We start from the raw sequence: 12500 nt of genomic DNA, 5'->3' as shown, positions 1-12500 counted from the left end.
TGGAACTGTCATGTTCAAACGGCTCTAGATCAAAAAGTATTTATGTCAGCTTGGATATTTAGATGGCTAGAATCAAGACAAATAGACGAACAGTTTGATGTATAATATGTCCCATAATACTTATATTATGGAGCTACGAACACACAAAAAGTCTCCAATGGCACAGGGAAGAGAAACACAGACATCAACGCCGACTCAATCGGCCTTCACTGTGGTAAATATGGAATCTGGAATGTGATTGGACTAACAAAATGTCAATATCTGAATCCTGTTCAGACAGGGCCGGAGTACTGTCCTCCCTTGCGGTAATTTTTCAGCGTTTCGGCCAATCCCAAATTAACAAGAAAAAAAGGCTAGCCTCCCTTCCATAGATATCTATGGGTCCTCCAGCTGCATGTTATAGATGTCACTGTTGGAGCTTTAGAATTTCAATAATGGGTTTTTATCCATAGGGAAAACCTGCTTTATGAACAAAACTGAGATAATATTAATTATGAATAAATAAATTCATATATTTATATTTTAATCCCTCTCGTCTCTCCAAAAACTGAGGAGGACTGTCTGTCAATGGACGAGCCTCCACTGACCTATAATATTATATTATAATATAATGATCGGAATTTATCCCGTTTGTCCAGGACAGTAAAATGTTCACATGGGCCGGCACTCTTTTTTTCCCGGGACAGAAAAATATGCTTTCCCCATTAGACATAAATCCAATGAATGCTGGAAGCTTGCAGCTTTGGCGAGAGGCTAATTGGGCGTATGGATATCAGTGCCTTCAGAATGGCCGCCGGTCTGACAGTCAACGGAGTAGGCCTACAGGATTCCCTGACTCCCTGAGCAGTAAATTACTGTATATGGTCAATATAATGTTCAATAATAAATGGCATCTTGGTCAGTAGCCAAGGCCATGTGCTGTAATGGGGACTTTAGGATGTTGAATCCTGATCTTTCGAAAGAAACAGTGTGATCGTAATCAACAATCCAAATGACTTTCTTACCCTTTTCAGTTTTTTGTTTTGATTTGAATCAATAGTTTGTCGGTGCCTGGGAGGCGGGTCCAAGTGCTTGAACTGACCAATCACCGTTGAGAAACAATTTGGTCCAATGAAGCTGTAGCCTGACGCTACACACTATTTTTCGGGACCTTTTTCTTGCTCATGAGCACCAACAGCAGAACTAGAGATTAATTGACCTCAACTTAATCTGACCGTTAATCCCAGTTTCGTGGAGTTGCAGAGCTGTTAGTGACTGACCGTTAGTCTCTTGGCGGCGTCCACCTCGATCATGCCCCTCAGCAGGTTCTGGCAGTCCGGCGGGATGAAGTGGGGCATGTGGAAGACGCCCAGCTTGACCTTCTCCAGAAGGTTCCTCAGGTTGTCATCATCAAACGGCAGGGCTCCCTGGAGAGGGGGAGGAGAGGACAGAGAGAGAGAGAGAAGGACAGAGAGAGAGAGAGAGGGAGAGAGAGAGAGAAGGACAGAGAGAGAGAGAGAAGGACAGAGAGAGAGAGAGAGAAAGAGATAGAGAGAAGGACAGAGAGAGAGAGAGGTAGAGATAGAGAGAGAGAGAGGTAGAGATATAGAGAGAGAGGTAGAGAGAGAGAGAGGTAGAGAGAGAGAGAGAGAGAGAGAGAGAGAGAGAGAGAGAGAGGTAGAGAGAGAGAGAGGTAGAGAGAGAGAGAGAGAGAGAGAGAGAGATAGGAGTAGTGGAGAGGAGTGGAGAGATGGCGAGATCAAGCTTTATTACATCCCTTTCATTTAAAATCACACGGAAACAACGTCAAGAAAGAAAAACGACCAAAAGAAAAATCCGAACTAACTAACCACCCTGAGAGAGCTCTGTCTGACGCCACAGGTCTTCCTGCAAAACTACAGCAGTCCAATTAGAGGGAATTGCCTCCAAACTTGATGCCAGTGAAATAATAAACAGCCATACGCAGAGAAAAGGCTGTTTGTAATAATTACCCAGCACCCCTCAGGGAGCTTGTCTCTCTCGTACCCCCACATCACAGACATTCATCAGGCAGACTGACACCCTGCAGATGTGGCTGTTTGATAGATGACAGCTTCAGAGAGAAGAGGAGGAACGCACTAGACAGAGAGAGAGAGAGAGAGAGAGAGAGAGAGAGATGGAGTAGCTATGCTCTGGAGCAGAAGATAAGAGTGGAGCTCTCAACTGCAGCATCAACTGCTGAGGAGGACGAACGTCTCAAATAATAAGACAAATGGTGCTCCCCCCCTCCCTCTCTCTCTCTCCCTCCCTCTCTCTACCTCCGCCCCCCCTCCTCTCTCTCCCTCCCTCTCTGTACCCCCCTCTCTCTCAGCTACAAAAAAGAGAAGAGCAGCTGTTGGTCAGAAGTAGTGTTTCAGATTTTCCCGGATTTAGCCAATTTTAATTCCCAGGAATTTTTTGACCTCTTCCCGGGTCATCCCGGGATTTCCCGTAGAAATTGGAAGTGCTTTTTAAAATTGGATTTATCTTATGTAGACAAATAAATGCAAAAGAATAGTGATATTGTATAATCATGTATCACATTAAAAGTTGTATTTATAAAAATCAACATGTGAAAACGAAAAAGAGCTCAAATTCACAATTTAAAAGTAGGCTATGTGAAAAAAAAAAATCCCTTGCGCTTACATTGTAGGCTACACTAGGCCTAAGCCTAAACATTTAAATGAACCAAATTCCTATCTCATCTCGATTAGGCTATTTCACTTTCCTCTGTTTGATAAAGTGGGACTTGAGGAAGCAAAGAGCATTGATGGAGCGGTCACTCAGCCGGTTTCTAAGCTTAGTGACAAACTGTCCGCACACTGAGAAGGCTCGCTCGGCTTCTACAGACGTTGGCTGAATAGTGCCAAGAGCCGCGTAGAGCAGCTGCAGATTTTTGGGGCGTACTTGTAATGCAACAATGGTTACATTTCCATCCCAAAAAAACAACCTCCAGGAAGGCGGGTCCCGATGCCGGGAATCCCGGGATCCCGCCTGAAACACTAGTCAGAAGGTGGAAATGAAAAAAAGCGGCGCCTGGGGTCTGTGACCTGTGACCTGTGACCAGAGGGCAGCCGTGTCAGTGTAGGTCTTTATTCTGGGTTCTTAGTTGTAGCTTGGCTGTCTGAACCGCACTCGCAGGAGGAACATGGAGGAACCGCTACGGAGCTGAGGACAGGATAGGCCTGTGCGCTGCCGAGCTGAGCGGTCGCAGCCGTAACGTGCTTTATTCGACGTCGGACGGCGTTAAGGGGCGGACGCTTCCGTCCCGGCGCCTCCGGATCGAGCGCGGCGGGGGTCGGGCGATGCTCACCACCAACAGGGCGAAGAGGATCACACCACAGCTCCACACGTCTGCTTTCCTTCCATCATACTTCTCCCCCTGAGTGTGAGAGAGAGAGAGAGAGAGAGAGAGAGAGAGAGGGAGAGAGAGAGAGGGAAGGAGAATGGGAGAGAGAGGGGAGAGAGGAGGGAGAGAGGGGAGGGTGAGAGAGGGAGGGGGAGAGAGAGAGGGAGAGGGAGCGGGAGAGGGAGAGAGAGAGAGAGAGAGAGAGAGGGAGGGGGAGAGAGGGAGAGAGAGAGAGGGAGAGAGTGAGAGAGGGAGGGGGAGAGAGGGAGGGGGAGAGAGAGAGGGAGAGTTAGAGAGGGAAGTGGAGAGAGAGAGGGAGAGAGAGAGAGAGGGGGGGAGGGAGAGAGAGGGAGAGATAGAGGGAGAGAGAGTGAGAGAGGGAGGGGGAGGGAGAGAGGGAGGGGGAGAGAGAGAGGGAGAGAGAGTGAGAGAGGGAGGGGGAGAGAGAGAGAGGGAGAGAGAGAGTGAGAGAGGGAGGGGGAGAGAGAGAGTGATAGAGAGAGTGAGAGAGAGAGAGAGAGTGAGAGGAGAGAGAGAGGGATAGAGAGAGAGAGGGATAGAGAGAGGGAGAGAGAGTGAGAGAGGGAGGGGGAGAGAGAGAGTGAGAGAGAGAGAGTGAGAGAGAGAGAGGGAGAGAGGGAGGGGGAGAGAAATAGAGGGAGAGTTAGAGAAGGAGGGAGAGACTGAAGGTCGATCACGGGCAGGAGTGTCGTGGAGTAATCTCGGGATGCGGAGGGAGCAGACTCACCCTGATGACCTCTGGACAGGCGTAGTGTGGAGATCTGACCCGGAAGGGAGAGAGAGAAGAGAGTGGGAGAGGAGAGAGAGAGAGAGAGAGAGAAAAGTATTCAGCACGGCTTAGCTCAGGATCATTCCAAGCTTCTTTCTGTATGCGTGGTGTGTTTTCAGGATGGGCCAGATGTACATGTACTGTATCATATGTCTGAAATATGTTTAGGACCGTCAGCTGTTCATGTATGTTTGATACACGCTTAGGACCGTCAGCTGTTCACGTATCGTATGTTTGGTGTATGTTCCGGACAGCCAGCTGGCTGTACGTGTATCGCGTGTCCCTGTTGATGTAGACGTCAATATTTGTTCAAGGGCGCCGGCTCACAGCAGCTGCCGGGCAGAACCAGTAAACTCTGGGCCACCTGGACCGTCTGACAGCCGCGCCGATGATGTCTAGACTGACGCCTCGATGTTATGAAGATTGATGGAGCCGGCGTGCGCCTCCTCCCCCGTGACCCACAGCGTGCGGAGCGTCAGTCTGTTCTCTCTCTGTACGGTCCATCAAGACCGCGCCCTCGTTCCACAACTACCAGAATGCACCCTTTCTATAGTGGCTCCTTAGCTCGAGGTTGTCGTTCATTCAGCGATGGTCTTAAAGCAATGTCTTTCACACAGCATAGATGAGAGATCTGGCCTTTCATTAACGTATCTATCTAGTATCTATCAAAATGGAGTGACAAGTCGTAGCAGCAAATGAGAGACGCTAGCCGAGGCTAGCTGGGTGGGGCAGATCTATGGGTGGGAACGCCCGATGGCGAAAGTCATTAATGATTGGTGTTGCCGGAATTCTGGCACTACCAATGAATTGGCAGGATTTGAAGAGCAGATGTTTGCATGAAGTGTCCCAGACCCAGAGAGAGCGTAGCATAGTTAGCGTAGCTTACATAGTGTATCAGCGAAAGAACTCTCATGGGTCTGGCGTTGAGACTCTATATCTATCTATCTATCTATCTATCTATCTATCTATCTATCTATCTATCTATCTATCTATCTATCTATCTATCTATCTATCTGTCTGTCTGTCTGTCTGTCTATCTATCTATCTATCTATCTATCTATCTATCTATCTATCTATCTATCTATCTATCTATCTATCTATCTATCTATCTATCCATCTATCTATCTATCTTTTCAGGTCACTGTTGGTCTCACATAGTCAGACGTATCGCCCCTCTTCGTTTTAACATTGGAGCAAAGGTCTGGCTGCAACCCATCATTATTCTGAGATGGGGAGGCGGGGCTGAAAAACGCTTTATTTCTTTAAACCAATCAAAAAGGTTTTCTTTTTTTTTCTCTCTTTTTTTTTTAATCAACGCTGACCTTACAGAATAGTGTCGGGGGATCGAATCTGATTGGTGCCGCTGGAATTGAGCGGTGCTAATGAGGGGCTTATTCCAAACAATCCTACATCCTCAGACTAGCTAGCATGAATGTTGCTGTATTCATGTGGTGTCGGAATAATCAGAAAAACGAGTTCCAGCCTGGGAAAATTCACATGAACGTATGAGCGGGACAACAAGTCGCCGAAGATTTTGGTACACGACTTATCGACTTGTGGCATCATTTATTGCCCTGGGCAATAAAAAACATGATCTTTTTTGTAGCATGTTCCCATATTACGACTTAATAAAAGCTCATGGACACACCGACGTCAGAAGGACGACTTCCCGACCGGGGGAGTTGGACTGTCCGAGGAGCACGTGAGTGAGTGCAGCGTGGGACTCTACCGGGGAGAAGGGGAGGGGTCGTCCGCGGCGCCGGGCGCTCAGAGCGCGTTAGCGTCCCCCGACGCAGAGTCGAGCGGACAAGCGGACACGGAGGCAGTCTCTTCAAACAGTCAGCTTACCCTCGTCACCCCCCCCCCCCCCCACACCCCTCTGCCCCCAACCACCCTCCGCTGTTTCTGATTAGGATCTCGTGGTAGTGGGATATCAGATCTAACGAGAGCCAATCACAGGCCTGTAAACAGCGGTTCCATTAGCAGGCTTGATGTCTGGCGTGCCGGAGCACGCCGGCCTTGACAGCTCTGCGTCCTGAAGTGCTGTCAGAAGAACCACAATAACAAACCCCCCACCCCCCGCCGCCAGCCTATCGGCAGCCAGAGTTCAAACGGGCGCCGATGCAAATACGACTTTCTTGATTGCAGGTGTCGTGCCGCATTATGCAAATGAGACAAGAGAGCCTGCTGGAGATAGATGCTAGTTAAGCCGCCCGCAAGCCAAAACACACACACGCGCACGCACACAGACACATGCACGCACACACACACACACACACACAGACACACACACACACACACATGCACACTTACCCAGGCAGGAGCTGGGGTGAGAATAAATTCATTATAAACAGCCAGACAACCACAGGTAAACAACATGGGAGTATCTGAAATAGCTGGCCTTGGTTTTGAGGTTGAATCTTCATTCGGCAATATTATACTGTGATGGTTCTACCGGAGAACTATATGCTATCTCCCTTGTCTTGCTAACTCACTCACAATAGAGTCAGTGCAAAGTCAAGCTGTGTTGCTGATTCCCGGGGTCCAGTCCCTCTTGGCCAGAGAGCTCTGAATATACCACTCTTCTTTCATCTGCTCAGGTCTGAATATACCACTCTTCTTTCATCTGCTCAGGTCTGAATATACCACTCTTCTTTCATCTGCTCAGGTCTGAATATACCACTCTTCTTTCACCTGCTCAGGTCTGAATATACAGTAGGACCCCACTCATCCGAACTTCAGAGATCCGAACCTCCCGGTCTACTGGACAGGCTTAAAAAACTTTTTTTATTTTTAGCCTGCTATCTGGTTACTGGTGGGATTTTCATTACAGTACTGTATCCAACTGTGAATAAAAACAGAACTGTATTTAGACCTACATGTTGCCTGTAGGCTGTAGCCTACTGTCACGTTTCATTTCTTTGTTACTCTAATGTCGAGCATAAAACGCAAACGAGTCTGCTGCGCGAGAGCTGCATTCCTTGGTAGCCAGAAAGCGCGTCAGCAACCTGAAGCAGAGGAGCATCGAGTCATTTTTCGTTCCCAGTTAATGGACTTCAGGAATACAGACGTGTTGTGGGCATGTAGATTAGACTACTAGACCTACTGTATTTGTTAAATAATAGCCTACAGCCTAGGCCATGTTAGCCTACATCGGTTGTTTTAGAGACTTTCTTTTAGGGTACAATAGCCTAAGACATGACAACTTGTCTGTCATTTCATTTATTTATTTATTTATTGATTATCATTTGCTCTAATTGTTCTAATGTTGGGTTGTTTTTAGGCTATACCATTTTATTCTGTGAATACAGTAGCCTATCGATGCAGCGTATGCCTCATTTGAGAATAAAGTACTGTATTTGATCAAAGCACGCACTCAAGTGGAAATTCGGTTATTTTATTATAGGCTACTGTAGGCCTATTATAGGCTAAGCTATATGAGTTTAGTTGGCTATTTGATTGCAAATTTGATGCATTTTCACAAGTAATTAAGGGTCTTTATTGGTCTATTATGAGTCTATATGAAACAAGTATACCACTTATTGAATTTGGTGCATTTTAACATAAGTTTCAGTCATCCGGTCATTTCAGAGATACGAACGACCTTCGGTCCCGTTGGGTTGGGATAAGTGGGGTCCTACTGTATCACTCTTCTTTCATCTGCTCAGGTCTGAATATACCACTCTTCTTTCATCTGCTCAGGTCTGAATATACCACTCTTCTTTCATCTGCTCAGGCCTTTTCTCTGTGGCTCGCTAGATTGGAAAACTTGACCGCAAGAGGTTCCTGTCTACAGCGAGAGGTTCCTGTCTACAGCGAGAGGTTCCTGTCTACAGCGAGAAGTTCCTGTCTACAGCGAGAGGTTCCTGTCTACAGCGAGAGGTTCCTGTCTACAGCGAGAGGTTCCTGTCTACAGCGAGAGGTCTAGGAGGCCTGGAGGTCCAGCTCCCCTGTTCTGCTATATCCTCACACAAAAGTGAGAAAGCACGCTGCTTCTGGGAAAAAGAAAATGGAGGATTGATGAGGAGGTCCAAACTTGAGGCAGTCCTACGACAGCTAAAAACCTGCAGTAGGACTGGTACTCTCAGACAGGGACCAATGCAACACCAAACAGGACCGTATTGGACCACACAGATCCTCTTAAATAACCCCCCATATTTGGTGGAACACAGTAGGCCTCATTCACCAATATCATCCTTAGTTCCGCTCTTACTGTAAATTTCTTCCTAAGAACGTTTCTAAAGAAAGCTCCTGTCTGATTCACGACGTGTTCCTAAACCGCCGGATGAGTTCACACCTGCCTTCTCTAAATCGCTGGATGAGTTCGCACTTGCCTTCTCTAAACCATTTCTCATAATGATGAATCCCATGGTTTCGCTAATTGAACACGCGTGGCTGCTCATCCGAATTAGCATAGGTAAACTCCCCGCTAGCCTCATATAAGGACATGCGACTAAAGGGTAGTGCACAGATGTCACTTCTCAGTATGAGTACTGGTCATCTGCGCCCTCGACTCGCCAACTTTTCGATAGAGTAATGGTTTAGGTGGGGGTTGTGTCAGGGATGTTGGCAAGTCAGAAGACTGCAGGTCGAATCCAGCGTGGGCAATCAAAATCAAAATGTTATTTACCCAAGTTAGCTTCCTCCGAGGAATCTGCCTTTGTGCATTGGCAATAAAACCAGTGAGACAGGACAGTGAGAAGTACAATGTGGAAGTGATATACAATATACAACAGCCTACAGTCTACAAAAATGTAGGCTATAAAACACACAGCTGTCAAGCATGTCCAAACGAAAATCTATTGACCGAACTCAACCTGTCATGTTTTGTAACATCAATAAAATGCTTGACCTCCAGAGAAGGGCACACGGTTGGACCAGGGGCATCGGGAATGACAGAACTCTTCGGAAGATTGCTCTTCCGTGTTCGTAGATTCTGTTCTTAGTTCCCACATGTGAGAACATTGGTGAATGCTAGAATCGTCTTGGAAATGGTGTAAGTGGAGTTTAAGAAGCAATTCTTCTAAATAAATTCCCAGAGGCATTGTGAAGTCAGAGAAAGAGACTGTGTTGTCGAAACGCCTGAGGCTTGAGCACAGAATAAGGTTTTTGAAGATTATCTGTGCTCCAGTACTCTCCTGTTTGATGGTTGATGAAGACTTTGTGTTGATGAAGGTATTAAAATGACACTTTCCCCTTTCCACCTGTATCATAGCATTACTGTACATTACTGTACTGTTCTCTAACTCCAATCCACCCCTTTTCTCTCTCTCTCTCTCTCTCTCTCTCTCTCTCTCTCTCTCTTGCTCTCTCTCCCTCTCTCACTCTCTCTCATGCAGGGAGTTAACGTGTTGTATTGCATCTTAAAGGAGAATTCCACCCTAGAACAACATTAGGCTCAACAACTAGACACCCACAAAACAATAAAGAACAATGTGGTTTCCTTGAATATAGTTGCTCCATGTAAACAAAGCATGTTCACAAAGTCTGCACTTCCAGGGATCTGCCGTGTCGAAACGCGTCGATAAATCCCCGGAAGCAAAATAACAAGGACAACAACAACAACAACAACGTCTAGGAGGACGGGGACTGGAATGCACCATGCTAACCATCTAGCTCTAGCCATGCTCACCCTCTAGCTCTAACCATGATAACCATCTAGCTCTAACCATGCTAACCCTCTAGCTCTAACCATGCTAACCCTCTAGCTCTAACCATGCTAACCCTCTAGCTCTAACCATGCTAACCCTCTAGCTCTAACCATGCTAACGCTCTAGCTCTAACCATGCTAACCCTTTAGCTCTAACCATGCTAACCCTCTAGCTCTAACCATGCTAACCATCTAGCTCTAACTATGCTAACCCTCTAGCTCTAACCATGCTAACCCTCTAGCTCTAACCATGCTAACCCTCTAGCTCTAGCCTGCCCTATAAAGTTAGTTCAACAAAACGAAAAATATGCGATCACACACTCTCACACAAAAGATGACAGCCGACGCACAGATGTTTCATTCACCTGAGTTCTTTGGACTTTTTACGGTGTTCCAGCAACCGATGGAAACTCACTCCCACCGGTGCCTGTAAATCCTTGATTCCACGTTCCAAATTGCACAGTATTTTATCATTGTCTCTGTTTTACTTCAATAGCAAATGTAGCTAGATACAGGGTCTGACAAATGTTCTGAATGAAAAATGTTTGCTAGGCCGTTATTGTAAATAAGAGTTGCTCTTAATTAACTTGCCTAGTAAAGTAAAGGTTGATGATGATGATGACGAGAGACAATGATGGCTACGGCAGTTTTTCTGCCGAATTCCGACTTTACTGTACCTCCCCCCGATAGTTTAGTTTCACACAATGCATGCTTGTCAATTGAGTCTTTCAAAATAACAGCGTCTGTAACCACCACATTCAGAGGCTACAAAATCACAGACTTGAATTCACGGTATATATGGTCAAAGATGCTGATGATACTTAAATGATACCTATGGGGACTGATACCTAAATGTTGCATTATCTGCTAGGAATGTCTATGATACCGTTGGTTAGGGCTGCACAATTAATCATGAATTAATCGAAATCGCGATTATGACCTCCGCGATTAACTAATCGCAAAAGGCCTCAATTAATGTGATTAATAATTTTGCTTTGAATTGAGTGTGCTAGGACTACACGGACGAATCACAGGCGCTTATGCTGTCTGACCAATCACATGCGTTCCCGCTGAGTCCGCTGTGTGCAGCAATTTCACTGAGAAGACAGATAGCAGTAGGTCAAGACAAGTGTCACAAGAGTACCTACAGCCGTGATTAGTGAAAAAATGAGCGAAAACGAGGTCAGTGAGTTAGTAGCAAGAAAGTGATCAACATCTGTGATTTGGGAGCATTTTGGTTACGAAAAAGATGATGTCGCTCAAGCCCAGCAGATAATATGCAAACTGTGCAGAGCTAAAGCTATTACTTTGAAATATTAATCACAATTACCATTGTGAAACAAATAATCGTAACTAGAAAGAACATTTCCTGGAGAAAATGTGAGGTGGGCTAGCTGCTGCAGTTGTATGTAACAGCTACTGCTAGAACTACTACGGACCAGGCAATCTCCAGGCACCCACCGGCGAAGACCGTGCGTCTCTAGCCCAATCAGGGGCTGAGTTGTGGGGTCTGTGGTGTGGACAGTGGCATGGTGGTGAGACTCAGCCCCCTCAGGTCAGAGCTGGTCGAGGACAGTGTACCCCTCTCCGGGCCACCTACCCGCCCGCACCGGTGAAGACCATATGTCTCTAGCCCAATCAGGGGCTGAGTTGTGGGGCCCGTGGCGTGGATAGTGGCGTGGGGGTGAGACTCCGCCCCCTCAGGTCAGAGCCAGTCAGGGACAGTGTACCCCTCTCCGGGCCACCTACCTGAATCAACCGGTGAAGACCGTGTGTCTCTAGCCCACTCAGGGGCTGAGTTGTGGGGCCCGTGGCGTGGATAGTGGCGTGCTGGTTAGGCCCCGCCCCCTTGGGTCACAGCTAGTCGGGGACAGTACAGTGACCTCTGGGCAATTTCAATGCATCCACCAATGAAGACTGTGTCTCTAGCCCACTCAGGGGTTGAGTTGTGGGGCCCGTGGCGTGGATAGTGGCGGTGAGACTCCATCCCCTCAGGTCAGAGCCAGTCGGGGACAGTGTACCCCTCTCCGGGCCACCTACTTGACTCCACCATGAAGACCTCCGGGCAGTCTCCTTGCACGCACTGGTGAAGACTGTGTGTCTCTAGCTCAATCAGGGGCTGAGTTGTGGGGTCTGTGGCGTGGTGGCGATACTCCGCCCGAAAGAAAGAAAAAAAGAAAGAAAGAAAGAAGGATGGAAGGAAGGAAGAAAGGAAGGATGGAAGGAAGGATGGATGGAAGGATGGATGGAAGGAAGGATGGAAGGATGGAAGGATGGATGGAAGGATGGAAGGAAGGAAGGAAGGAAGGAAGGATGGAAGGAAGGAAGGATGGAAGGAAGGAAGGAAGCAAGGATGGAAGGAAGGAAGCAAGGATGGAAGGAAGGAAGGAAGGAAGGATGGAAGGATGGATGGAAGGAAGTAAGGATGGATGGAAGGATGGATGGAAGGAAGTAAGGATGGATGGAAGGATGGATGGAAGGAAGGAAGGAAGCATGAAAGGATGGAAGGAAGCAAGGATGGAAGGAAGGATGGATGGAAGGAAGGATGGATGGAAGGATGCAAGGAAGGAAGGAGGGAAGGATGGATGGATGGATGGATGGATGGATGGAAGAAAGAAAGAAAGAAAGAAAGAAAGAAAGAAAGAAAGAAAGAAAGAAAGAAAGAAAGAAAGAAAGAAAGAAGGAAGGATGGAAGGAAGGAAGAAAGGAAGGAT

General features: G+C 47.1%; 1 protein-coding gene across 1 annotated transcript in view; it reads right to left on the bottom strand.

Annotated features, from left to right (window-relative positions):
* brsk2a (BR serine/threonine kinase 2a) overlaps positions 1-12500 on the bottom strand; it is a gene marked incomplete at both ends in the record, with an annotated part of 149315 nt that overhangs the window by 54689 nt on the left and 82126 nt on the right. The window contains 3 exons of the mRNA XM_084451316.1: positions 1260-1406; positions 3311-3379; positions 4095-4128. Of these exons, the coding sequence (XP_084307442.1) occupies positions 1260-1406; positions 3311-3379; positions 4095-4128 (250 nt within the window). The remainder of the gene's footprint in view (positions 1-1259; positions 1407-3310; positions 3380-4094; positions 4129-12500) is intronic.

The sequence above is a fragment of the Borostomias antarcticus genome, assembly GCF_949987555.1.
Source record: "Borostomias antarcticus genome assembly, chromosome: 16".
Taxonomy (NCBI): domain Eukaryota; kingdom Metazoa; phylum Chordata; class Actinopteri; order Stomiiformes; family Stomiidae; genus Borostomias; species Borostomias antarcticus.
The sequence above is the reverse complement of the archived record's forward strand: the minus strand, read 5'-3'. Positions and strand labels throughout refer to the sequence as shown.